Source organism: Phoenix dactylifera, chromosome 7, assembly GCF_051530095.1.
Source record: "Phoenix dactylifera cultivar Ajwa chromosome 7, Ajwa_hap1_PhDact_Kaust_v1.1, whole genome shotgun sequence".
NCBI lineage: Eukaryota > Viridiplantae > Streptophyta > Magnoliopsida > Arecales > Arecaceae > Phoenix > Phoenix dactylifera.
Genome location: NC_143196.1, coordinates 23,355,730 through 23,383,688, shown reverse-complemented (window position 1 = coordinate 23,383,688; position 27,959 = coordinate 23,355,730). Strand labels below are relative to the sequence as shown.

At 36.4% G+C, this 27,959-nt stretch overlaps 1 protein-coding gene across 3 annotated transcripts; it reads right to left on the bottom strand.

The window, feature by feature from the left end:
• Positions 1 to 451: 451 nt before the first annotated feature.
• Positions 452 to 27,150, bottom strand: LOC103723783 (polyadenylate-binding protein RBP47-like). Of its 3 annotated transcripts, none has more exons than XM_089924338.1 (7): positions 26,915 to 27,150; positions 24,442 to 26,763; positions 8,211 to 8,664; positions 1,968 to 2,023; positions 1,757 to 1,887; positions 1,536 to 1,632; positions 452 to 917 (listed from the first exon to the last, which is right to left on the bottom strand). In XM_089924338.1, the coding sequence occupies exons 2-7, from the start codon at positions 24,742 to 24,744 to the stop codon at positions 762 to 764; spliced, it is 1,197 nt and encodes a 398-aa protein (XP_089780464.1). In that variant the 5' UTR covers positions 24,745 to 26,763; positions 26,915 to 27,150; the 3' UTR covers positions 452 to 761. The 3 variants fall into 3 exon arrangements, with proteins under 3 accessions (XP_089780464.1, XP_008813039.3, XP_038975364.2); XM_008814817.6 differs by lacking the exon at positions 26,915 to 27,150 and adding an exon at positions 1,097 to 1,136 and having other exon boundaries at positions 779 to 917; positions 24,442 to 25,030; XM_039119436.3 differs by lacking the exons at positions 452 to 917; positions 26,915 to 27,150 and adding an exon at positions 1,143 to 1,325 and having other exon boundaries at positions 24,442 to 25,030.
• Positions 27,151 to 27,959: the final 809 nt, after the last annotated feature.

Below are 27,959 nucleotides of genomic sequence, written 5' to 3'. Positions count from 1 at the left end.
CATTTTCTGCCTATCCTGCATATATTGCACATATATTGGTATAAATGGAGGAGACATTACTAATTGGCAATAGAAAGATTGACCGAGTATCCTTGGACATTATAATAACATCTATATATTCTTCAAACACTGATGGAAAGTTATAAGTTCTGTCTAATGTGAAATTATCCGATGACACTTTATTTCGTCCATCAACACTTGTTTTGTGACACTTAAATCATGATACTGTATCTGCTTTCGCAACAATTATGCCACTACGGTGGCGCATTACTCTAAAAGACTTCCAAGTATATGCCATGTTTAATAAACACTGCCCACATACACAGCAAGGAGAAACTCTGCCAATATGCTGTACAGGCTGATCCAAAACAAGCCTGAGGATCCTGATGATGCTAGACAGGGACAGCCATAACTTCATAAATTCTACCGAATCCAACAATCTAATGGAAAATTGTCCCAAAACCACCATCCAAGAACTTAATTTTATAAGTTAATTTTGTTATCGTGCATATAAAGCATCTTAAAACAACATATAAAATTGAAGCACATAATCACGGCTTAAAAAAATCTAGTTTACTTTCATCACCGAGTCAAAATTTATAAAAAAGAATGGCAAAAATCTTAGATGAAAATGGGTGACTAGGGAAGTGCTAAATCCGGATTATGTTACATTACCAGTCAACCTACTAGCTCTCCTAAAGTCATCTACCTTTTATCAGTCACTCAGTGCAATTAAGCCAGTTTTGATTGTGATATCCAAATCAGTTCACTTGTTGTTGGTTTCCATTGAAGGAATAAGCCCCATAAGCAGCAGCATACATGGTTGGGTCTGGAAATGGCGCAGCATACCCATATCCGTTGTAGAATGGTGCTCCATAGTAAAAATTGTTCCATTGATTACCATGATCACCTCTTAACTGTCAACAACAAAACAAACAGATTAGAAAAATAATAATAACAATAACAATCAAGCCTGGAATTTCATTCTCATATTTCAGCTAGAAAGTGTTATTTGGATGCCTTTTCCATTAAACACCAGAATAACATAACCAAGAAATAGAATTTCCAGTGCGAGGATGGTATTAGCAGTCATTACCTTTTAACTTTCCCTCATAAAACGCATTCTAAGACACAATCTGATTCAATATGACCTAATGTTACTTGAAAAGAAGTGGTATTAAAACAGGCAATTAGATTTCTAAAGCAAATCATCGGTCATCCCTTAGCAGGGCAACCCGAGCATCATCAAATGTTCAGTTAACTCTGTTCATCTTTTAGCAGGGCATCCATCACAAAGCCTTTTTTTTCTCTTTATGCATAAATACCTGCAGTAAATATCTCCCATGTTTATCATCCTGGGAAGGCCATACTTTATTTTGGGTCATGAACATAATCCAAGTCCACTAAAACTCTGTGAAATTAACAATAGGTGGGTGTCTATAACCTGACCTGGTTGCTTGGTTTGTGACCTAAGCTGAAAAGACACTTTAAATGGTTTAGTATTGAACGTAATATTTTAATTATACTAGATATACCTGTTTGTTTGCAGGGTTACGACCCCATGAAAGACGAACCTGCTGCTTCCCGATAACTGTTCCATTCAACGCCTGCAATGCTTCTTGAGCATTGTTTCTACCAAACACAATAAAGTGCAATACACATAAAATCCTCACAAATTTAGTGCAGCAACTAATAAAAGTTACTACAGCAAGCACTGCCGCAATCACAGTATACAATAGAGCACTTAGAACTGTACCTCTGAACAAATTGCACAAATCCACATTGTTTTCCAACTGGAATTTTCACAGAGGCAATCTCACCATACTGAGAAAAGGCTTGCCTGAGATCATCTTCACTGACATTTGGGTCCAGTCCTCCAACAAAAACCTACAAGAGGAATCATCAGAATGATGGAAAAAGTACAGATATGGACTACAGAAAGCAGCGTGGGAAAAATTTGTACTCACTGTTGTGTTAGTTGAATCTCCATCTGATTGTCCAGATGCACTATTTCCAGATCCACCTAGAATGATAATGCTAGTTCAGTTCAGAAAAAGACATCCACCACTTCCATGACTCCACGTGCAATGTAACAAGCACGTATACTTTAATGGCAGACTCAAGAATCAGTAGCAACAAAATGCCAAAGTACAAAATAAATATTTTCCTTGCATCATAGAATCTAGGGGATAAAAATTAACATTTTGCTTATTAACAAATTTCTAGCCTTCACTGTTGCTTGAACCAACATTCCAGGCTATCACATTTTCTCATGCTATAATTGGTCTAGGGTTCAAAATATAATGCCAAGCAAAACTAAGAAGTGGATTCTAACATAACCTGTCCTAATGATGAACAGGATAGCCTGTTTGTTCCCTCGCAATAATCCCTTCACTCTCCCTCCCAATCAGTCCAAGAAACGATCACAAATCTGAACCTTCAGAATACATGATCACCAGAATATAATCAGCATGCCCTGAGATTACTTTCAAATAGACTTTGATGACTATCCAACTTGATCCCCAAATCCTCTCATTGGAATAAGCTTCCCTTCCAGCGAAGGCACCCAAAGAGATGCCATTCAATGCTATAAAGAAAATGTTCATGTCATAACCAATAAAAAACCTAGGAATACATGGTAGTACTAGAAGATGAACCCCAATGTGTTAATCAGAATGATGTCAAATCTGTTTATCTGAACTAAAGCCAATTCAACACATCATGCAAGTATGAGGAAGAACAAACTTAAGCACCTTATATTATTCTATTACCAGAATTTCGCACATGCAAAGCATGTGAGAAAGGAAATTTCCCTAATTGGGGCACTTGAGTTGATCGATCATTGATCTATGACCATAGCGCAATCTAATAGTCCTTATAACTGGGAGTCATCGTAACTCTCCCGTGAGAAATCACAGGAAACTGTAGGTGAGATAAGACTCATGATGGCAGAAGGGCTTTATATATTTTTTACTGGCATATAATAAATATTTCTAATCCAATAAGCAAAGTTTCTCGCTAAATAGGATGCTTGGAAGTAATTTTGTTGACCGCATATTTAAAATCCTAGAAAGTAGAGATCAGCCAAGTCATATTACCTTTCCCTAACTTTTAGAGGTTGAATTCTTATTCCTTCTTGCCAACCCCCATCTTGATTCTCCAAGCATAAACATACTGGGATAGGCAAGATCACCTAACCCTCCTGCTTGATCCTGAAGCAGATGGCTTCAAGCTTTTGAGTTGGGCCTCAACTCCAAGGCTCCAAGCATTTGCATTATAACAGATAAGATAAATAATTACATATCAAGATCATGTTATGAATCAGCACCAATAGAAGAAAATCATACCCGTGTGAGCCCTGTTTCTCCACACATACGAAAATCTAGTTCCAAGAACCCTTCCTAGCTCAAGCGCCATTCCTTTCGGCAAAAAATTTTAAACTCCTAAGAAAAAAGAGGAATTTTATGAACTCACAAGTCACAACATTCACCTTCTGAAAGTTCCTTCTGAATATCGTATTCCAAACAGTACCTCCATTAGCAGAAACATGTCAAAGAATTACCACACCCATCAAAAAGTTCTACCAAAATCAAACTTTCTATACTTTTCTAACACAAGAATCTACTCCCTTACCAATTGTTCCATTCTAACTTGAAGAATTTCCATTTAGTTCATTTAATCTTGTAAATATCTAGGCCCACAATTGGCAATGATATCCCCTCCCCCAATCCAAAGAGATGGTTCTTTTCTGAATATCAGCACAACCATTTATCAAAACTTTGATATCTATCCAAATCTCAACGTCTCATTATGTGACTATAGAAGCATCTGTAACGACAGTATAGAAGTTTTTATCAACATAGCAAGCTGGAAGTCTAAAAGGGGATGAACTAATACAATCTTTCCTGGGAAAAGAAATCTATCCTTTAAAAGATCAATATCTTTTGAACTTCTTCAAACTCCATGCCCATAATGACATGGTAGAAGGTGAAATTCACAAAAAATGATGCGAGCCATGAAAATAAAACACATTAATATATTAAAACAACCTTCTTAAAACAATGAGTTCATTTCACCAACTTGTATTTGGAGATTTTGCTCTAGCAACATCAACTATGATCCGAAATCACTCTAAGGTGAATGGTAGAATAAGTAACATACTTATAGGAGATCAGTTCAAGTCTTCAAAAGAATCCATTCATGAAACTCAACCACCAAGCATATAGGCATAAAACAACCATTTAGTCCTATTACATATTTTCTTTGCCCATGCAAATGGTATCCCTTGTATCATTCTTGTTCTAGTTACCAAATGCTCTTTCACTGATAGTCTCCCTAAATCAAGCATACCCTTGCATTTGTTTTCACCATGCTCCTAAAACAATTAAGTTTTTTATGTGGAGAAAGATGGAAAAGAAAGAAAGCAACCAAGGTTCTTAGGATAACCTTGGAATTCATTCATTGCTGTGTTGGAAGTTGATTACAAACCATCAGCATCTCCATTCCAAACTTCTCTAAGCAAATGAGCTCATGTCTGTCAGATGTCTGACACCAAAAAGAAAAAAAAAAGTGACTATCAACAGATAGTATGTTCCCACAATAATTGAATAAGGACTATTAGAAACTTTACTGCAAAAGACTGTTATGGAAATTAATATCTTTAAAATTAAATGAGATCAACATTCTCTCTTTAACCAGGGTAACATCACTATGGATTGGCATACCGGCCAATTTAAAAATAATCTAGTGCACATTAAAATGTTAAATCCAAGACTTAAAATGTTGCGTGTTCTGGGCAGGGACTAGTGATCAACACCCCCTGAGGAACAACTTGTGGGAAAATCAGCCTGAACCGACTTAACCACCCCCATACTGCTCTTATTTTTAGTCAGCCTTTGCCGACCCAAATGTCCATAGCATGATTTTTGTTTTGTCCCAAAGGTCCCATACTGCTCTAAGAAATATAATCAAGGAAAGTTACCCTTAGATATGGGATTTAGATGAATCTAATGATGCTTAAGCAACACTTTCCATTAGTAAAATCATATCATTAGGCAATATAGATTTTAAGAATTTAGCATTTGTGTTTACCTAAAGTATGATCAGGAGTACTACTAGACTTGGGAGCGGGGAAACTCCAAAACCTTCCTGAAGTCCATCGAGTACTTAACTATACCTAGACTTCATAGTGAATGACCAACTTATGGAAGTTAAAAACCAGCAAGTATTTAATAATTATGCCCTGATGGGTAAATATTGGTATTATTATATATACCTTTCTCCCAAATGCATACACTGTGTTATTACATGATGTACTTTTTTATGTAAACATATAGACAACTTCTGAAAAATAAGGATAATAGAAGAAAAAAATTATAATTAACTAGGATAATTATAAATCTCGTACATGTATGTATTTACCTAAAGGATAAGCATATACATATAAATAAAGATTTCTTGAGTTTTAAAAAGGAAAATCTATAAATTATTGTTAAGACATATATTCAGACTACAAGATCTGATAACCACTACAGAGTCAATGAGAAAATCAAGAGGCATGCTGAGATGCACAATCGCTACAAAGATCCAGACACAAATATGGATGATAAATTCTCCAATTTGCAAAGATTCTAATCCAAGAATTACTCACTACATATTGGTTTTGGATATGACAGGAACAAACAGAGGGTAGATTAAACAGAACTAAGGAGACATGGTGATGTAGGACCAATTGGGAATGCTGTACAACATGTAAGTGGACCGAGGGATGAGATCAAACAAAGACTTGGGTCAAGAAATCTCATCCTGAATAAAGGGCAGAAGCAATGTTTTTTGTTTTTTTTGCAATTGGAAAATTCAATAAGGTTAAAAGAAAAACTGTTTTAGGTCTTTAGATGAGATACGAGTCCAAAGAAGAAGCTTCCAAAGAAAACTTGTAAATTCGTGGTGGTCCATAGTCATCCTGTAGTGGAAATTCTGATCACACATTTTATAATTATTGATAAAAATAATAAAGTGAGGTTTAGAAAAGAAAAAACAGATAATATCAATAGAGGTTTAGACAAAAAAAGTTAGATAAAAAAGAGACAGTAGAGAAGAAGACTGAGAGAGAAAAGAAAGGCCAAACCTGACATAATGTGCAATGCTCTTCTCATCGAGCCCTTATAGACTTCACATGACTACTTGTGCAACCAAACTTGGACTCTTGGAAACCAAGAACTCAATATTTATGCCCAAAACTTTCCTAAGAAAATGCAAAATTGGGATACCACATAACCCTATACAGAAAGACACATAAAACAGCCAAATATCATATCTGATTTCATCACTTCTCAAACCAATTTATACCAAAAGTAGATTTCTTGCATACCAATCCTACTTCAAATAAGGCTATTACCCAGTCTGTCCTGGTAATCTGGTGTTCTGAGAAGGGCAAAATGGGGACTGATCTAACCTTTGGCATTCTTTTGAGCAAAGTGGTGCCTCAGGACTTGAACCTCGCACTATTGCACTTGTCAGCGCAAGCCTTTAATCATCGCACCAATCAATTGTACTATAAATAGTACTCTAAAACCTATACTACAAATTACCTAAACAAAAGTTCCAAAACAACAAGGAAATCTAGTATTTTATTTGCCATCATGTGGTAATTTTCATGGTAAGATTATATCTTTTAAATGTAATATGCAAATGTATCAAGTATTAAGAACTATCCATGAAAAATACAATATCAAATAATAACCTAGAAAATTTGAGAGAAAGAAATATAAGAAAAAAAACAATGTAAAAGCTCCACGACAGATGGTATTATCATACATATTAAGGCTTGATCATGCCAGAAACAGTAATGTATTCCTGAGACTAATGGCATATTTTGCTCAAGGGTACACGCCAGATAAAGCACAAGTTTGTGAAGAATAACTTGATAATGCACTATCAAGCATCTACCACAAGGAATGGAATGAGATCAACATCGAGAGCAAAGATTGTGTAATTCACGTAGTAACATGCGCGACAGCTATCTAGTAAACAATGATAGCAGTGCTATGATAAAAATACCACAACCTTAAACTTGTGTGATAAAACAATAATTATCTTTCTAAGGTCTGCATCTTATAAATGCTGCTATGTGAAGATCCACAAAATGTGTTGCATAGAAACAGTATTCACTAGCCCATATCTGCCTTATTCCACCCAGGAGGAAAGGAAAACTAGTAGAATAAAAGGCCAACCTGGAAATCACTTTGTCTATACTCTTAGATTAACCAAGATTACAATAACAAATGTCAAGTTATCCTAATTTTGATGTCCTGAGTTCACACGATAAAGCAAATTCTACAGTATCATTAATGATAAAACTCACAGCACCTGTCAAATTGCTATTATTGAGGACTACTGATTCAAAACGTATTATTTTTCACCCATTTCAAATATAAAGAGCTCTTACAATTACATGGATAGACTATTCCATGCCATGGTAAGATGCTAATTCGAATCACCTTAAATTATAAAGAAACTTCAGTAATAAATATTGCATTATAATGGGAATGACATGTTCCCCTTCCACCACCAAAGCAACACATACACTTGCCAATCAGAAGCAGCAGCATCAGGTCCTGATCCTGATGGCTGATATTAAAAAAACAATGTCATGCATACCATATTGTAGCATGTCGTCCCAAGCACAAAGTGACCCTCCCCCCAAATGGAAACTTTGTTTAAGCCAACTTATTGTGTGTTACACTATAACAAATTCTACTAGTTTTGTCAATGTCTAGTATAATTACAATACATGCAATAAACAAAAACAACATAGAAAATAGTCGTATCTCTTAGAATGGGTAGATTTTTGCAATAAGAGGATATCAAAATGATATTAAGGAACAAATTATTAAATGAATGAACGAAAAGATCATCTCTATTAGATCAAACATAAGAAAGTGTTTTTTTAATGTGCCAGCTACCAGATCATGCTAATAGTAAGGAAAATTGGGGATTGCAACTACTAAAACATTTAAACCTCACTTAACACTTGACACAACAGGAAACTATTATGTGATTTACATTAACATTTTAGAGTGACCTGAGTTATGGACAACATAAAATGCAAAGAACAGTTTTAATTAGCTATCAAGCAGCAGTGCTTAACTAGATAGGTGAAATCTCAAAAAATAAATGAGTGTACAAAACTAGGTATGCTTGAAACCTACCAGATGACTTTCTGGGGGTTGCAGGACCAATGCGCATGGGCCTACTAGAGCAGTATACACCATTCATTTCAGTCATGGCAAGTGTCTTCTCGTTATCATTACCAAATCTTACAAATCCATAACCCTTTGAACGGCCAGTATTTGCATCAATAACAACTTTTGCACCTTTTACAGATGGGTACTTACTAGCAAAAGTTTCTTGCAGCATTGCATCAGTAACATCAGCAGCTAGATCTCCTACAAATATCGAGTGGTCAGAAGCAACATCTGAACGCCTATCACCCATGCTAAATGATGCCCAATTTAACCTAAAAGGCTGATCAGTGTTGGGCATTATATGACCAACAAAGTTCTGAAGTACTTTTTCAGCTGCTGCACGTGTATAAAACTCTACAAAACCATATCCCTCTGACTGTCCAGTTTGTTTATTGCGGATAACTTTAATAGAGACCACCTGCAGAATGTTTAAAAGGGAGGTTACAGAAAACATGATAAGAACAAGATGTACTTCATGTAATCAACGAATGGTAAAAATCATAGCTGACAAGGTGAATGATGGGTTGGACAAGAAGATCAAGACCAATTAAGTCATTAAGTGATCACCATAAACTACTATAAGCGTCTGGCTATGAGGTGCAAGAAAGCAGCAGTATTGAATGTAGGATAAACTATTTTCCATAATTGAAAATACCGAATATTGATGCTTGATATTGAAGACAGGGAAAGCATGACCTTTTTTTTAGCATAAGAGATAGAGGAAGAGAATGATAAGCAAGCTCTGAATTTATCAAGTTGATCTAGGAACAGGGATGGCAGTTAATTATGAGAGCAAGACTGTCTGAGTTGTTTACGTATTTGATCAATATTAGATAGTGTATTTCATCATCTGCAGGGTTCTCAAACCAGGTGCATGTTCCTTATCCAAGCACAGAAAAAAAATAAATAAACCTACACCTATAACCTAAAAAAGGTGTACTACATTAAGCACGCTTATGTATGTCTTAAAGATGATCACCAGTTTAGAAACAGAGTCTCATTACCATACAGACTCTCATTACCATACGTGCACATATTATTTTATACAGATTCCGCTTTGCATTTGAGATGCAGGGGGATTGTTTTACTTATTAGAATTGTCCTTGTTTTAGTCCAAGTTCCATCAGGTGCAATTTGGCTTCTTCTTTATTTTAATTTGGGTTAAATTTTGTGATTATTATTTGGGATAGTTTTAAAGTCATACTTTGGGCAGGAACGTTGGGCATCATTAGTGTCAAACCATTATCCTATGGATATAGGCTGGGTGAGGTAAGTTTCGAAAGTCACCAGGATTTAGTTTAAGAATTCTAAGCATGCTTGCACCATGAGAGGAGTTGGGAATCCAAATTTGTAATTTCAAAGAAAGGTCTTTTATGAACAGCTAGACTCTCCCACTCTTTTTATTAAAAAAAAGGTTGGTGATCTCTTGAATTATTATGAGCAAGATATAATAAAGTTTTCTACCCTAAGATTTAGGACCACAAACCCTGAAAATAATCCTCACTCCATATGCTTCCTGCCTCTTTTAGTTTTTATATCAAATCAATCATCAAAACTCCTCTATTCCACTGCATAAGACACTAAAGCATTCCTTTCACCTTAAATTCTATCATACTCCTTCCTGCTTATACTCCTTTATCCTAGTAGGCCTTAAAGATCATATATTCCTATTTTAGTTTCCATTTTTAACTTCTATATACATATCTATCCCATTGCGCAACTGAGGATGGCAGAACAAACCTTCCATTGAAATTGTATAAAGAAATTCTCATAAATTCCGAAATTTGGAATAGGCATAAAAAGTCATCCCGATGCACAAGAGCCTGATCTTTATGCACTAAACATATACCAGACAAACCCCAAATCCTTTATTGAGGTTCAGATTTTCCAGTCTCTTCAGACAGCACCTACTTTAGTCCAATATTAATGCCCAGAAGGACAAAAACATTCAAAGTGTCTGACACTATTATAGCAGTAGGTTATTGATACATAACAGTGCATGCCACTGTATCTTGTACATTGGCCTGCAACATTGTGCATTAGCTTGTACTAGTGCAGATTGCTGACAGTATGCAAGGTATAATATAATATGCCAATATTTAATTTCTCATGCCATTGCCTGACCACTCCTGGCAGCCTTGTTTCTGTTAAGGACCACAAATAAATCTTTCCCATTATTTTTCCTTTTTCCATGTAGATTTTTAAGGGCCTAATTGAGGATTTAACATAACAATAAAACAAACTGTATATTCTACGTCATATCAAGTGTAGAAATCAAGGTAGATCATAGTATATGAGCTTCTAATAGCATTGCAAGTTCACAGCTTCATATGGTATAAGCAAAGGTTCGCCATCTCAGTATCAGATCCTATACTAGTATAACACAAGTACAGTATCAACACACTCAATACGAGAATCGGTTTGGCATACAAGACTCAATATGCCCCCTGTATCATGGTCTACCGAACCGCCCGTTTCCATGTCGGGTCGGCTTCATCCGGTTCCGGCGTACCGAGCCGACCTGGCACGGAACCGAGTCAATGCGGTTGTGGGAGTCGAAGCCGACCTCAAACTGGTCGGAACCGGCCCTGAATCGCACAGAACCAATCCAAACCGGTCCTAAGCCTTCTCAGACCTTCACTCAAATTTTCTTCACCCCCCCTCGGAAAAAAAAAAAAAAAACACGACGATTCAAGACACTCAAGGAGGATCTAGCCCAAAATAAGATATGCTTTTCCTCCCCTATCTCATTTCCTCCTCTTTTTTTCAACACTAAACAATGCCTCAAAATTTCCAAAATAAGGAGAGATCATGTAAAGAGTTTCGATTTTGGCAAGATTTCATAATATGTTGTAGATATATGGATGATCTACACAAACCACTTAAATTTTTAATTGTCAGATTATATATAATTTTTTAAATTAAAAATATATATTTCAATTAAAAATTTTAAAAAAAATAAAACTCAAAAAATGACTGTAAAATTAGAAGCTTATTTAGAAGAATGCAAACTAATCTCTAGCTAAATTTGGTGTTGATTTATTCAAGTTTTAACGCGATCATGCATACATTAGCCCGGACCTAAATTAAAAAAAAGAAATAAATAGTCTTTGATACATGCCCACGGACTTCGAAATATAAATGTAGAATCTATGGTAGGGTTCTACTATGGAGCTGAGCTCAAATTAATTTTCTAAAATATTTATATTTAAAAAAATAATTAAAATATATAATTAATACAAAAAATTATAAAAAAATTAGTAGTACACATTACATATTTCAAAAGTAATTTTTGAAGTAAAAAATATATTTTTCTAAATTTATGATATTTAAATATATTTTAAATTTAAAAATTATTAAAAAATATAAATAAATCAAAAATATTTATTAGATAAGTCAAATATATTTTCTGAGATAGAAAATATTTTTTCATTATAACAAAATTTTGTTATTTTTAAATAATTAATAAACTGGCGTACCTGATAAACCTGCAGGAATAAAACCATCGAGAAAAAAGAACTTGGAGCGTGACATTGATTGAGATCATGGGCAAATGCTCTCGGGTTGTCTCCACTAAAGGTATAACTGATGCAACACCAAGAAAAAAGCAACTAGATTGAAGCAGCACCTAGCTAATGGTTATCTTGATATATCTATGTGCCGAAAATGCCCACAAGAGGTCTGACATCTAATGAAGAAGCATTCCCTGATTTCAAAACAACGAAGGAAAGAATTTCTAGGAAGAAAATAAAGGTGAACTACTGAGCAGTAGAGGCACCTTTCTATCACTCCAGAGTAAGAGGCATCCGCTCCAGATGATGAGGAGGCATAGATCCAAGCTGCCATTTAGGCAAGCCCGAATGATCAATGATAGCAGGATAAGGTGACTAGGTATAAGGCTCGATTTAGGCCCTCACATTACAAGTCAGGCTCCGATTCTGTGACCAGCAGCACAGATCCAAAGTTTAGGAAGGCCTCTTTAGTTAAGGAGGCCGTCAGTAGAGGCGGTGGTTGTATTGCATCTATACTGAAAGTTTTTGGTGGCAGAAAAAAAATCCTCCAAAAAAATTCTATTAGGAGCCACCAACCATGATTTAGATCCCTATGTCTTTCCCAGCAATGATTCAAAGCAGCAGAGGGTTGACACAATACTAAAGAACTATAAGAAGAATATGTGGGAGCTATTGAATTCTGATACCACTTTAGCCACATCCCAGCGAATGCAACAGACAACACATACTATAGGTCTATTATTTCCTCCATATAAACTGCCGATCCCGAAGAACATCTATGGTAAGCTTCTTGATAATAATAAGAATAAGCTAAAGAAGTAGATTTTCTCATACAAGAGCAAGTGAACCACATATAGACTGACGGTGATGTGTGATAGTTCAACCGGTCCTACCAGGCGAAGCATCATCAACTTCTTGACATACTGTGATAAAAGACTTTCTTTAAGAAGCCGGTTGATTCTTCCAATCAGGTGCATGATGCCATGTACATCCTCAGATTGATGAAGGAAGTGATTCATCAGGTAGAAGAGAAGAATATCGTACAGGTCATCACTGATCATGGGCCGCAATATAAGGTCATTGGGGAGATATTGAGGAAAGATATGGGCTGCAAACCATCACGATATATATTTATAACCATACATAGATCCTATCACTGATAAGAAGGTATGCAGGAGAAAAGATATTGAGACCAAGTGTGACACGATTTGCTACTAACTACGTTGCACTTAATAGCCTCATTGAGAGGAAAAGAGATGCTTGTCTGTATCAAGTGGCAAAAAAATAGATTTGCGATGGCTAACATTGAGAGAAGCATTGTGGAGGACTTGGTGACGAGACAGACATTCTGGCAATGGGTCGAAAAAATAGTGAAGGCTATCAAGCCATTACACGAAGTGCTTCAAGCCTGGATAGCAGAAGATATCCCTAGATGGTCTTCTTGTATCATATGATGGAGAGGACAAACAATTAGATTAGGAAGACAGACTCGACGCATGCCTAGAAGTACATCGACATCATTAAGCGATAGTGGGACTACCAGATGGGTAAGGCGTTGCATCAACCAAGTACGCAAAAATATTAAAATTTGGATTGCTCCTATACTTATACAATTTTACTAAAATAATTACGAGATCTATCTGCAGCTTACTACCTAAATCCGAAGTTCCAGTACATCGTACATGAAATCGATATAGATGACAAATATCTCTGCGCAATATGATTTACAAGATGGAGCCTAATCCAGAAGTCATGGCCTTATATTTAGAAGAGATTAATTAACTTAAGTAACATGCGTAAGTTAACTCGTATCTTCAATGATTAATATATTACAAGGTTCTTTTTCACAGATGAAAATATTTAGGAAGTCTCAGCAGCTATCGTAAGTAAGAAAAGTATGAATCTAAATATATTACATATTAACGATAACTATTATCTGGCGTTAGATGGTTACTAATATGATACTATCTTATATATAATTATTATCAATATTTTTGCAGCTGAATAGAGGATTCATTTTGGTTTGTCCGCGAGAAATCTTAAACGGCTAGCTATCTGAATCCTCTCCCAAATGGTCTCTTCAAGTGGCTATGAGCACAACTGGTCCACCTTCACCCTCATCTACAGCAAACAAAGAAACCATTTGACATGGAAGCACCTCAATGACCTTGTATATGTTCACCAAAATCTGAGGTTGAGGCTAAAGTTCATTCAGAAGGAAGTGGAGCTAAAATCTATGAATCCAATTCATAATGCTTTCGTTAACGATGATAATGATCCTATGATCTGATAGCTTGTGAGCCAGCAGCAAGAGGCAGAGCTTGATGAGCCAAAATTGCCCCCACGATCGGCCAATTTCATAGGCAACAAAGCTAAGGTCGATGCAGGGCAATGGGTAAATTGCAATATTTTATGCATCCTTCCAGTTAATCAGCCACAACCACAAGGGTCACCGGAAAGCCGATCATCACATAACTCCTTGTCTGAGACATCCTCTCATAGATATGATCGAGAGTTGCTTAGACGAGGCCACCATTCTACCAAGTCGACTCAGTCAGGAGAGCGACATCCATCCACCCAACGTAGCCAGGGAAAAAGGGGCACGAAGAATAAGCAGTTAGCTGCTCAGTGCAACAAAAAAGCAAAAAAAAAAGGCAGTTGCAGCCCCGATAAAAAAGTGCGGAGTCAATTCACTCAAATTCAAAGACCAAGAGCAGCGGCGATGACAATTCTGGTAGTCATAGATATGTTGGCCAGAGAAAAAGTAGATATGAGACCACCATTTATGAGACAGTCGCAGGATGGTCTTTGATTCATCAGTGAGTCTCACTTTACACATGTTATATATGATAAAGACCTCAGTGCACGATCTGATAAAGCCCACAAAGATACGATTGTATATAAGAGATAAACTTCTTGAGGTTATTCAGAAGGATACGATGCAACTGCAGATGACTTCGCACGTAGAATAGAATTTATAGACATATCGGATTCCGAGTTGTATACTGAATTCTATTATCCATAGCCACAAGCAGCTTCCGACCCATACGGATACATATATTTAAATTATGCATCTGAAGCATCGTCTTCCGGTGGCTACTATCCTACGCAGTCCGGAGCATCTTACGAGTTGAATTTTTCTGTCGGCATATTTGGATGGCCCCTCCACACCAGTATTATCAACCAGAGGACACCTCTCAAAGCCAGTGCTTCAATGAGAGATCCGAGAATGGTTGAACCCACAGCACGTTCCTTATGGAATGAGCGTACGTTGCCGCTTGATTAGAGGAATATGTTGATGTGCCTCTTAATTATGCTAACGATCTAAATTTTTACAAGAGGCATCGCCACTCGACAAGATTTTAAATAGCAGTATGTATGTTGCATTTTAAATATATGTAATTGATTGTATCATTTTATATTTTGTATCTCACTAATTCATTTTAAGATATTGCATACTACTTCTTGTAGCATGCAATATTTCACTAATTATTTTATATTTTGCATCACTCAAAAGCATCAAAATGAATCATTTAGGTTATATCGAGATCAAAAAAACATCAAAAAAAAATCAAGAAACATTAAATTATACTTAAAAATCATAAAAAAAGTTAAAAGAATTGATTACCAATAAATTAAATCAAAAAAACATTGGAAAAAAATGGCGTGCCAGTTTCGGTATGGTACTGAACCGGTACGATACCGAACCGAACCAGCCACCGATTAGTACGAGTCATGGTACTGGTTTGGCGGATCTTGCCCTGTATTGAGTCTCGGTTCAATACTAGTAAGATACGATACACTGGTCTGGGGCGGTACACACCAGTATAGCAAACCTTGGTACAAGCAATACTTGTACAAAATATAAAGCATGCGATCATTTCAAAAGTTCAGAATATATCCTTGGATTTTTTTTTAATCGACTTGTCTATAATAGTTGTGTACAAGCCACCCACAGATTTGATAGCATATGAGCTTCCAGAGTACCAAGAACACATGTCTAACATCTAAAATGTATAGATGCAAATGAATGTGAGCTAAGTTTGTAACTTCAAATGTGCAAATATACATGTTAGAAAAAATAGAATAAATATTTAGGATGATGTATGATGCTATTTCTCAATAGATTACTTATGAATTATGAAATAGAAAGACAAATGCAATCTCTATATATTACTGAAATTTTTTTTTAGACTAGTGTTGTGAATTTTTTTAGGAAGTGTAAAACTGATATTTAAATCTGATCTACAACGATCTAATGCAAATTGAAATTCGATTTGAAAAAGAAAAGGAAACAAAGAAAAGAGTTGTCTTTGAGCCCATAATCAAAGTAAGGAAGATAATGCATTGTGACAAAAGAAACTAAAACTTCTATTCACAACATACAATCAAGAAATTAATATAAAAAATAATGAACTGTGAAAGGTTTTGTGGCCAATCAACATGATCATATCCATCCGTAATTAAGAAAAAGATCCTGATCTATCTAAATATTATTAAAAGAAAGATCTAAGTGCACTCACAAGGACGTGGGGCTCATTACCCAACAGAAATAATAAGTTAATTGAAAAAAAGAAATATAAGATTTCGCCTGCTTAGATAAAACCATAGGCCTTAACTTTAAGCCTTAAGCAACCAAATTGACCCACAAAGACTTCCCAAGAAATAATGTTGATATAATTTTGAAAATATAGAAAAAAGTAAAATTATAAGCTTTTCGCTCCACCGACAATCCAGTTATATTATGAAGCTTATTTCTTTTCTTTTGTTATGGATAAAGGTGAAGATTTTCTTGGATCTTGATTTTAAGCTATTTAGGAAGTTCAATATTTCATGATGATTACACACCAGCATCCCTTCAAAAGGGTAAACATTATTTATGGCTCTCCGATGGATAGATGTAGTCCACTCCCAATTTTCAACATGATGATAAATTCCTATTTTATAAAGACAACATTAAAATTAAATTTTAATCTCATTATTCTCTATCAATTTAGTGACTTGTTTAAGAATGTAATCTTCTATGGCCTCCTTGATTACAATTACAATATAAAATAAATCAATGGGGGCGGTTGCTTACCTTATGATATATATTGTAACGAAATTGTTGATCACTTTGCAACAAAGTTTGGTAACCCAAGAGGAACACATAATTTGGTGATGTAGTTTTTCAGATTGATTTATTGCAGAAAATAATGGGACATAATAAGATATTGATACTGTAAATTCATAGCATAAGTGTGGAGTGATTGATAATACCCCAATTTGATTTTGATGAGACCAAAGCATTTGAGTATATTTTATGTTATACTAATAAATTCAATCCAGTATATCAGGCAAAATTTGTAAGAATCCTCTTTTGAGTGCATGTGGAAATCAACTTAAGTCAAAGGCTGAAACTCGAGTCGACTCCGGAGGATTTCGAGTCGACTCCAAGTGTTTCAGACGTTCTGGCACAGGCTCGAGTCGACTCCGGCACACTGCGAGTCGACTCCGACTGAGAACAGACAGCAGGACAGAAAGATGAATCTCAGACCCTGTCACCGAGTCGACTCCTGAAGAATTCGAGTCGACTCCGATGATTGCCGAGTCGACCCCCGATAGTTCCGAGTCGACTCCAAGGAGTAACAGACAGAGAGACAGAGAAGTGGTTTCTGAATCCTGTTACCGAGTCGACTCCAGAAGAATTCGAGTCGACTCCAACGGTTGGGGAGTCGACTCCTAAACAAGCAAGAGTCGACTCTCAGAGGAAAGCAAGACTAAAAGACAGAGAACCAATTTCGGGCTCTGAGAGCCGAGTCGACTCCAAGACAATCCGAGTCGACTCCGAGGCAGTTCAACTCCAAAGACAGAAGACCAGTTTTTCGGTCTCTGAGAGCCGAGTCAACTCCAAGAGAATCCGAGTCGACTCGAGGGAGTAAACCTGACAGAAAGATCTCTGGAATCCTGAGAACGAGTCGTCTCCAGAGGGCCGAGTCATCTCCGGATACTGGCGAGTCGACTCCAAGTTTGGCCGAGTCGACTCCAGAACGGGACAGCACTTTAATTCAAATCCTGAACAGTGGGCGAGTCGTCTCCAGTAAAGCATGAGTCGACTCCAACAACAGCCGAGTCGACTCCAAATCGAACGAGTCGACTCTGATCCCAACGGACACTTTGTCAGGAGTTGCAGATTGTGCAGAACGGCTCTAAAGTTGTGTCTAACGGCTAGTTTTCAAAGGAGACTGTTTAAATAGCCAAAGTAAACAGTAATAGACATCAAGAGAGAGATTCCATTCAAAGCAAAAGTGATTTCCACCTACCAAAGCCTCTCAAGAGTAAATACAAGAGAAAGAAGAAAGAAGTGCATTCAACTCCATCCTACGAACTCTTCCCTCGCATTCAAGGCTCCCCATCTGACAGCAAATCTTCAACACACTCCAAGAGGAGTCTCAGAGTTCGAGAAGCCCCTTCTTCCCTTTCCAAAAACTGTTTGAGGGCTTCTAATTCTATTCTATTCATATTTGTCATATTTGCTTTTTAAGAAGCTATCCTTGTACTCTTTCCAAACTGTTTCTCTTACTTGATTCAATCAGGGGATTGAATCAAGCGTGTTAAGGTTAGTTGGTGAGCCAAGGGTAAAACCAACAGTGTAAGGGTTCGATTGTGATCCCGGAAAAACAATCGGGTGGTTTTAGTCAGTGAGCCTGGAAAAACCGACCGAGTTCGTTGTGATCTCGTAAAACAACAAGTTGGGTTGTGAACTTGTAAAACAACCGGCTGTAATCCGAGGGATTATAGTGAACTCCCAAGTGAAGCTTGGGGAGTGGACGTAAGAGCAAGGATTAGCTCCGAACCACTATAAAAACACTTGTGTTTGTGATTGATTCATTGTCTCTCCCATCCCCTTCATTCACTACATCTAGTAAACTAATTAATCCGCTTGCAATAAAGTTTAATTAGTTACTCATTAAGTTTTTATTTGTAATAGTTACTTAAAACCCAATTCACCCCCCCCCCTCTTGGGTTGTCTTCTTGGGCAACAATAAGTTTAGTTGCAATCCTCAAGCTAACATGCCATGGAGAAGACTTAATGATCAACTAGCATCTGTAGTGTTGTTGCACACTTGTTGTGGACTTGCGAGGGCAAATTGGGTACAGAAAAGGCAAACAAATTGGGTTCTAAAGATGAGATGAATAGGGTTTGATAGATACATTTATTGCACGTGAGAGTATAAAAGGACATTATAGGAGGTGTGCACAAGAGTCTAGGCTTGGCTGATTAATTCTATGGGGAAGCATATATAGATAATAGTTACTCAAATTTCTATGATTGCTAGATTTTAATGCTCTGGTGAAGTATTGGTTGACAGTATTTTGGAGCGGATGAGGCTGAGGAAGTCCAAAACACCACAATCTGCAATTGCTAAAGTTAAATTCAATTGGTTTAGGAAGGTACTAGGTTTTGGAGATTGCAACCTACTAAATAACAGAAGTGGCCCTCTTGTCTACCCACTATTTTCCTCTTTGAATTTATAATAAAACTTTTATGCTAGTAACTATTGAACCTAGATGTAGAGATCAAAACACCTACAAGAATTCAGTATTAAGAAAACATCTATAGTTAGATAAAATCCAGTATGATGTATTAAATTTAACAAGAAATTTCACTTGGAACATAAAATTATTATCCATAGAAAAAATAAATAATGACACAAGGACATGTGATGCAAATAGTTATGTCAAGTCATCCAAAAGATTCTTATAAACTCTGAGATATCCAACATGGAAACATTACCACACAATATCCTAAGTATAGTAATATATCATATAGCCAGTTAGATTTGATGCAAACTGATAGAAGTAAGATGTTTTAGGAACTTATTTAATTCTTTTAAGTAAATTTGGATTTATTGAAGTATAGAGATTTAGCATGATGACAGTCATAGTTACTTGGGATTCCTTGTATAATTTTAACTATCACAGATTTCTGTTTCAAGTGAAACGATAGTATAAAGAGTTTCTGTTTCGTATCAGGTTAGCTATGTTTAGATCTCTCTCTATATAGATAGGTATCTCCGTGGATAGAGATAAAGATAGGGATCCCCATATCAAAATTGATTTAGAAAATATAATTGTTACATTGAGTTGGGGAAGCCTCCTGTTCTTCCTACCCTGTTGAAAAAGAGACAACTCCCTGCTCCTCTTCTTCGTATGAAATAGTAGTGCCTACCTTTCATTTCGTCGAATAACTTCATTAAGATTGTCACCATTGTCACATTTGGGGTCTTCAAATATGCATGTAAAAGAGGTACGGACACAAAGTTTTTTAGAATTACCAATGTTTTTTTGCCATGGATGGGTTCCCCATAAAATCTTCTTGTGCCTTTTCCTCCTTTTCCTTTTCTGATTTATCCTTATTTTCCTTTCCCTTCTACCATTCTTCTTTGCTCTTTCTTTATCTTCTTTTTTTCTTGCTTTTGTTCATTTACTTCTTTTCTTCCTTGCCAAGTGGCAAGAGTTAATACCATCCAAGCAAGCACTTGGTTATCCGTTTATTAGTTCCTAGTTAACCCTAAATTAAATCATAGATGGCAGCAAGAGAAATATGCAGTTTTGAACAGTACTAAACTACAGATTTTAATGTGTTAGATACTTCAGGGTACAAATTTAAAGGCTATATTTTAGGTTGACAGTTTCTGAGCGGCAACTGCAGATTTTATATTATGGTACAGTAAACCAGCAAAAATAAAAGTTATGGGCAGATTACCTAAGGGAAGAAATAATAACGCACAAGACTTTTAACCCAAAGATAAATCAGACATCAATATTTAGTAATTTAGTACTAAGATCATATAAGTGATTAGATACAGCAGAGAGAAATAAAATTACGACAAACAAAATGTGAAATAAAAATGTCAAGAGAGTATGTATATGTGTGTGTATATATATACATGTATGTATGTATGTTTGTATATATGTATATATATATATATGACAGGAGAAATATTAGAGATAAAGGGAAGAAAGACATGAGAGAGAAAACGACCAAGCAGATTTGGTTGGCTTGGTGGAAACCAAAGTTGGGAATGGAAGGCAGCAAGAATGACCAGATGCTTGGGAAAAGATTGTAAAGCCAGTACTATGCTAGGAACAGCAGAATCCAAACAAAAAAAAACCTTCACTTCTTTTCAGTTAGTAACTCATGGACATTCATTACTAGGTTAATTATAGGGCTTTTAGAAAGATTAGTTTTATGGCCCCAAAGCATGGTCAGGTGAGTCCTTTAGGCAAAAAACAAAATCTAAGCTTATCTAGTCTACATTTAACTAGTCACATATTCTTTTAGAATCTGACTCCTGATATGGATATTAAGAGGAAAGAAATCCTCACCAAGTAACTTTTCATTATTTAAAATGCTGTAGCATGAACAGTGCTGGTGAAAGAAAACATTTCAAAAACAAAGGCTTGTAAAACAAAACAGATCTTCCTAAAATCCAATAGGAACTTGAGGTTTAAGTAAAACGCCCTTATCATTCAACAAATCTGGACTTTGACGCTCTTGGATACTCCAATGAGGCAGAAGTCATCAACTAGCTATTTCAGATGTCTCTTCAAATTAATTGTGATGGAGAAGGCATCAATTCAGATCATAAATCTTATTTTCATCTATTAAACACTCTTGAAGTACTTGGATGTCTGTTCAAAATTGTCAAGAAGCAATTATTTCTTTAACAATATATGATTGAGCCATTAAATAGTAAAATAGAAGGGGGAAAAGCTATTTTATAAATAATAGTACTAAGGGACCTAGCAAATCCATAATTTGGATTATGGGGTCTAATTCTTTTGTAACACTGTTATATTTTGAACCTTTGAATGCACCAATTCAAGAACATGCTCCATCAACATTCCAGAAAGCTAACCATAGGGCCAGGAAATCATATAGATTCATGCAATGCATGATATCAGCCCTTGACCACATATAACTGATTGGTATCAAGGCATTCAAAACTTAACTGCCTTGTAGTATATAAACTGGAATTTGAATATTTCAATGAGGTCTATGCTGCATTGCTAGCAGTTCACTGCCAGCATTTATTTGGACAAGACGCTTTCTGCAAATCTAATTAATATGTTTTGTTGCATACAACTATATATCTCCATGTGAATAAATGTATTAACCTATAGCAAATTAAATAATTAAAGATTAACTGTTAGTACATTTCTTATTAAAATATAACAGTGAACAATATCGCATTGAACTATGACATTAAAATGAAGATGGTGACATAGTGACATAATTAAACAACAATGATACATGTTTCATGGAAGACATGGAACATCAATATCAATCTGTATGCATCCTCAACCATCCATGTCTCATTACTATAGTGGACCTAAGCGGGTTTCCCCTCCAAAGCAGATGTGAAAGAGAACTCAAATCAAAAGCAAGGATGGCAAAGACATCTAAAAAAAAATAGAATGTGAATATTTATACAAAATACATAAAAAAAGTTACAAATTATCAGTTGGTTGCAACATTTATAAGAAATATATGGTAAAGGATCTAGTAAATTATAAAATAATAGATAATGCAATTATTGATTAAAGACAGACTTTGACACAAATTGTAAAAATACAGCATGATTGAAAAGGACGATGAAGGAAGCAAGAGGATGGTTTTTTAGCAGGTCTAGGACCTTAGTTATAGACAAGAATGTTTCTTATAATTTTTTTTTTGCTAATTCTTGTACAGGAAAGGTAACAAAAAGTAAAGGAATGCATCAGATTCTTCAAAACTTTGATTCATGAAACAATGGACTTAGTTTACATAATACAAGGCTATATTTTAATGAACTACAAGAATTCAACAATCAATAGCATTGGTATGGTCTATACTTATCCAATGCATGTATCCTGACATGGTAGTAAAATACCCATCCTGCATTATTACAACTCAGCTTCAAAATTTCTTAGACTTCATAGAGATATAACTAAAAAACAAAGAATGAGTTTCTATAGTAGCTTAAATGCATATGCACTTGGAATTATAATGAACAGGTAAGTGAAGCTTCAAAGCCTCTCGATATGCTAAAGAGTGCATTAAGCCTACTCAATCTAGAATTGCGAAACATGTTGTTTTGTGCTTTAAATATTGAAGCAAGCACTATCCATCAAGATCAAATCACATGTACATAGAAGTTAGGATAACAACCTCTATTCACACAGCATTATTTCATTAAATTACATGAAACTATCATATCTTGCCTGTATTTTTCAGTCAAAAGTCAGAAGTGATTGAAAACTCAAAACCAAGGCAATATATTAAATTTAACAAAGGATTCAGATGACTTATTTAACTAATAAATCAATGAGTGTAGAGACTTAAAGGCACAACAAAGTGATGGTATCGGTACCCCATCTAACGCAGCAACCATCTTTCTTCAAGAAAATCAGTATCCTATAAAGAATAAAAAAATTAAATCTAATGTAGGTTGACTAATATGTTGAATAATGAAGTAAGAACTACAAGATATATAGGCATAAGAATCAAACAGTGAATAGAACGAATCTTAGATTGTCTTAGGTATTCGTTTTAACTGCAGTTGAGTTATCACTGATGTTACCTTCTGCATAATTCTGTAACAAGTAAACAAGCCACAAAAGATTGAGGCCTAACAATGGCAGGATGCAATGAAAAGGTGGAGAAAACATGTGAAAGGAAAATACCTTATAGAGCAAATTGGACTCTACAGAGCATGCAAAGGATATATATATATACACTTAGAGATCACTAATTTGGTCATGGGCCATATAACGCGTAAATATTACAATAGCTTAGATTGGTTTGAATTTAACCCACTAGACAACTCTATCATGTACAATGGCATAAGACAACATGACTTTTAAGAAAGATATAAGGCCAAGTGGTGGCATGCACAAGTCTCAGCTCAACTTAGATCAATTTGAACTTCAAACAATTTTAGAAGTCTAATGAATACTACTGTCTAAAAGAAATAAAAAGAAAAAGAAAACTGAAAGCAATTATAAACATGATTTTAATTTCAATAGACTGGACGAAGATAGACGCAACAAAGAAAAAGGGCTAATCATTATTCCACAATTTATCACATCATCAGCCCATATCTAAGAAAAGAGTTCAAACTGATGAAATAATAAGAGCTCTAATACAAACTAAATGCAGAGACGCACTTTCTTGCCACCAATCTTTCACCACAACAGCCAGTTAGCGGTCAAAATCCTGTCTAAATTTCAATTGTACTATAGTCATTGTATCCCATATATGTCTTATGCATTCTAAACCCGACTTTCCGATGGTTTACTTATAAAAAGGGCCACTTTTACATTCCCAATTTGCATCTTTTCATAAAATATGAATAAAGATTTAATTTTTTTAGATCTACAATCGATAATCTTGCAAATTAAACAAACACTCACCAACATTTTTTAAGATCTGTATTCCTCAACTAACAATTTTAAAGCAAACTCTTAAACAAGCGTCTTACAAGATTTTAAACAACTACAATCCTTTCTTTACGAAATCCTTAGTTCTATTCAGGTTGATATTAAAAAACAAAAACATATTTTTTCTCTATTCCACTCATTGAGCGCAAATCTCGATAAGATCTAAGCAAAGGCATATCGAGAAAAAAAGAAAGGAAGGGAAGGAAAACCCTAACCTCGCCGGTGTGGCCGAAGCAGCTGTGGAGGTAGTTCTCTTCCATCCAGTAGTGCAGGTCCCCCACCCAGATCGTCTTGTTCTCCTCCCCCCCCGCCGCCCCGGCCTGGTGCTGGTGGTGCTGCGGCGGAGGCGGCTGGTGGTACGACAAAAAGTGCTGCGAGTACTGCGGAGGCGGTGGCGGCGGCACCGCCGCCACCATCTGATGCGGCATCACCATGGCCGCCGCCGGCGGGTACTGCATCGCCACCCATTGCTGCTGCTGCTGCTGCTGGGAATCAGCGCCTCCTGCCGCCTGCTGCATCGTCGCTGCTGTTTCGCCGCAGGGATTCGTCGCCGGAGGAAAGGCGTGGCGAAGAGGCGAGAACTCGGCCGAGGGGCGAGAGAGAGAGAGGGACGAGGGTTATGGGCAGGGGTGGGGATATATGAGGGGCGGCTTCCAGACGAGGAGGGATATGGGCCGTTGGATCGAGATGGTGGAACAGTTCTTGACCGTGGATGAGAGCTCGAGGGTGGAAGCATGAGGTTGACCGAATCCACGTTGATGTCGGCCTCCTCTTGGGCTCGGCTCTCTCCGGGTTACGCGTCGTCCCACCTGTTCCGACTTAAATTAATTAAAAATATATTATATGAAATGGAAGATAATTAATTGGGGATTGGAGAGCTGGGCCGGCCTGTACTTGACTGGGCCTTTCAAGCCTAGGTAACATTAGTTCATTACTGAAGGTTCTTTTGATTAGGTATTTGCCGGAAACTAGATTAAAAGAAAAAGAAAGCAATGTGATGAGTAATTATTATATCTTTTTTATCCAAAATATGTGGATTCAGAGAGAAATTATTGATTAGATTAGTATTTTAAAAATTCTCCAATGGATTGTTTTACTGAATGAGAAGGTCAAAGGTTAAAACAAAACATCATACTTTCCACTTTCCAGCATAAAGTTGCATATAAAATGACCTAATGGTATCAATTTAAGATTGTAAAATAAAGTTACTAATTGATGGAGCTGAAGTAGTTTTTTCTCAAGAAAAAAAAAACAGAAGTTGAAGTAGTAAATGGAAGTGAGACTTGGATATATGACAAGATGTGGATCAATTTTATTGGTTAGCATATGCTAGGAGCCTTGAATGGCACCAAGGAGCACCATTAAGTTGGAGCAACTAATGACTACCATATCCTCCTCTAGAAGTGAATTCAAGGTCTAATTAGTACTTCTTGATGATTGGAGATACAACAAAAATAATCCAGTATTGATTATATAATGATTTAGTTATTTATGAAATTTATTATCTCCCTTTGCTTTCCTGATCCATCTTAAGTCTAATAAATGAGATAATTAATAGTTGTTATCATTTTACCTTGAAACTTCATTGGAATTTTACTTTGTTTGACGCCTTGCTCCATCCTAAATCAATGAAAACTCTTTTCAATAACCAATCATTCACATCATAAAAGGAGTATAAATGGATAGAGGAACCCATAGTCACAATCATTAATTTTACTTCTAAAAAGCCTTCTTTATCGGTGTATTCTTTTTTTCAATGACCCATTAGATGGCCATAAGAATGGGCCAAGAAGAGGCAAACTCTAGTTCCAGTAGAGAAGCTCTACTTCCCTTATCCAACAAATTCTCTCAACTTCTCCCCCCATCGCTTCCACTTTCTTCTCCCTCCTCCAAATCCATGCTTTCCCCCTCTACCATGGCCTTGATGCTAGCCTTTCCCTCCTCACCTACCTTATTTCCTCCTACTCTTTTCACTACGACTTCCGTGTGCCATGCATGCCATGCCTTTGACTAGAACTTTGCCTATGACCCTATTCTAAATAACTCTATGATCCACACCATCATCCACCACCACCGCATGTCCATCACCTTCTACTTTGGCCTGCCATCTCTCCCTTATTGTTTATCATTTTATCTCGATAACTATACATTCACCTTCCTCCTAAAATCTTGTACCTCTATTGTTGGCCCAAAAGGATGAGCCTAAAGAAGGCCTCTAGCTCCATGTTGATATGATAAAGTTGGGAGTTTTACCTAAACTGGGAAAGGGAAAAAGAAATAAAAGGGGGAGCTTCAAGATTCATGCAATCCTAGATAAAAAATGTAAAATTGTGGACTCTGATAAGGGTTTAATTATCATTTTAGTACTCCTGTAAGCAGGGCCGGCCCGAGCCTTAGGCGACTGAGGCGGTCGCCTAAGGCCCCAGGCCAATGGAAGGCCCCGGGAGGCTGATCAAAAGGAAGCAAAGGCCCCATATAAACGGGATCAGGAGCTGGCTACGAATCCTCCCTCCTCCATCGGTGGAGAGTTTCCTGGCCTGCAGAGGGGCAATTTGGAAGTTGGGGACAGAAGTTTTGTTTTGGGTGGGAGGGGGGGGAGAGAGAGAGAGAGAGAGAGAGAGAGAGAGAGAGAGAGAGAGAGAGAGGAGGGATTTGGTTGGCTTGATAGACGCCTGAAACCCCTCTTACCTTTCATCCCTTCTCTTTTTTGGTTTTGGTCTTGGTTTTCCCTCCCTCACATTACTCCTGATCCAGCTGGGCCATCCGGAAGAAAGATAGGGGGATTGGAGATGGATGTCTTGGAGGGTGGAGATTCTTTTAGTTTTCTCCTCTCGGTTTCTTCTCCCCTCTTGGGTGGTGGAGAGAGAAAAGGAGGGAGGGGGTTGAATGGCTGCTGTGCCGTGATGTTGCAGTTGCTGCTTGGGTACTCACTTGAAGGGGAGATGGTGGGATGGGACTTTTATTAATTTGATGGAGTGAATTTCCCATAATGACCCTACTTTCTTTTATTGAGAGGTTTCTTTATGGACAAATCCTTTTCTTTACCTTGACCATGAAGTGCCATAGGATGACCTTTTCCTATTCGGCTCTTGCTTGACATGGTAAACAGTATTGCCAAGCATTATCTCAGTTATTTAATCAGTTTCATGACCTTCATTGAGAATAATTACTTTTATGTGCTTCCATTCAAGAATTATATTAAATTGAAAAGGCTTCTTGTCTATCTTTGTTAGATTCATGGTTAAAATAGTGTACTTGATAGCTATCTATTTTCATATATTTTTTTTAGTATTTTATATTTATTAAAAAAATTATTATTAAAAAATTAATATTAAAAAAAAGGCCTCATTCATTGGATTCGCCTTAGGCCCCAGAATGTATTGAGCCGCCCCTGCCTGTAAGAGACATAACAAGCTAAAAGAAGTGATGAATTACAACAAATTATAACTTTATTTGCTATCAATTTGCAAATAGGGATAAAGAGAGGTTTAATAGAAGATTTAAAAGTAACTTTAAAATCTTTATGACATAATTGACTAATACTAAGTAAATTATATTTACAGCCATCTACTGACATAATATTTTCAATAAAAGCAGAGGGGGTGATACTAGTTTTATCAATTTCAATAATCTTTTCTATGTCGTTGTCACCAAAAATGACCACCCCTCCTTTTTTTTGAAGAAAGATGAATTATGATTTATCCTCTGTCATGTGTCTAGAGCATCTACTAAG

Coding starts and splice junctions, on each gene's coding strand:
- LOC103723783 (XM_089924338.1), bottom strand. CDS start 24,744: ATGCAGCAGGCGGCAGGAGGCGCTGATTCCCAGCAGCAGCAGCAGCAG. Junction 8,665..24,441: donor GCTTCGGCCACACCGGCGAG/GTTAGGGTTTTC, acceptor AACATTCTGCAG/GTGGTCTCTATTAAAGTTAT. Junction 1,633..1,756: donor TTTGTGCAATTTGTTCAGAG/GTACAGTTCTAA, acceptor TGTGTTTGGTAG/AAACAATGCTCAAGAAGCAT.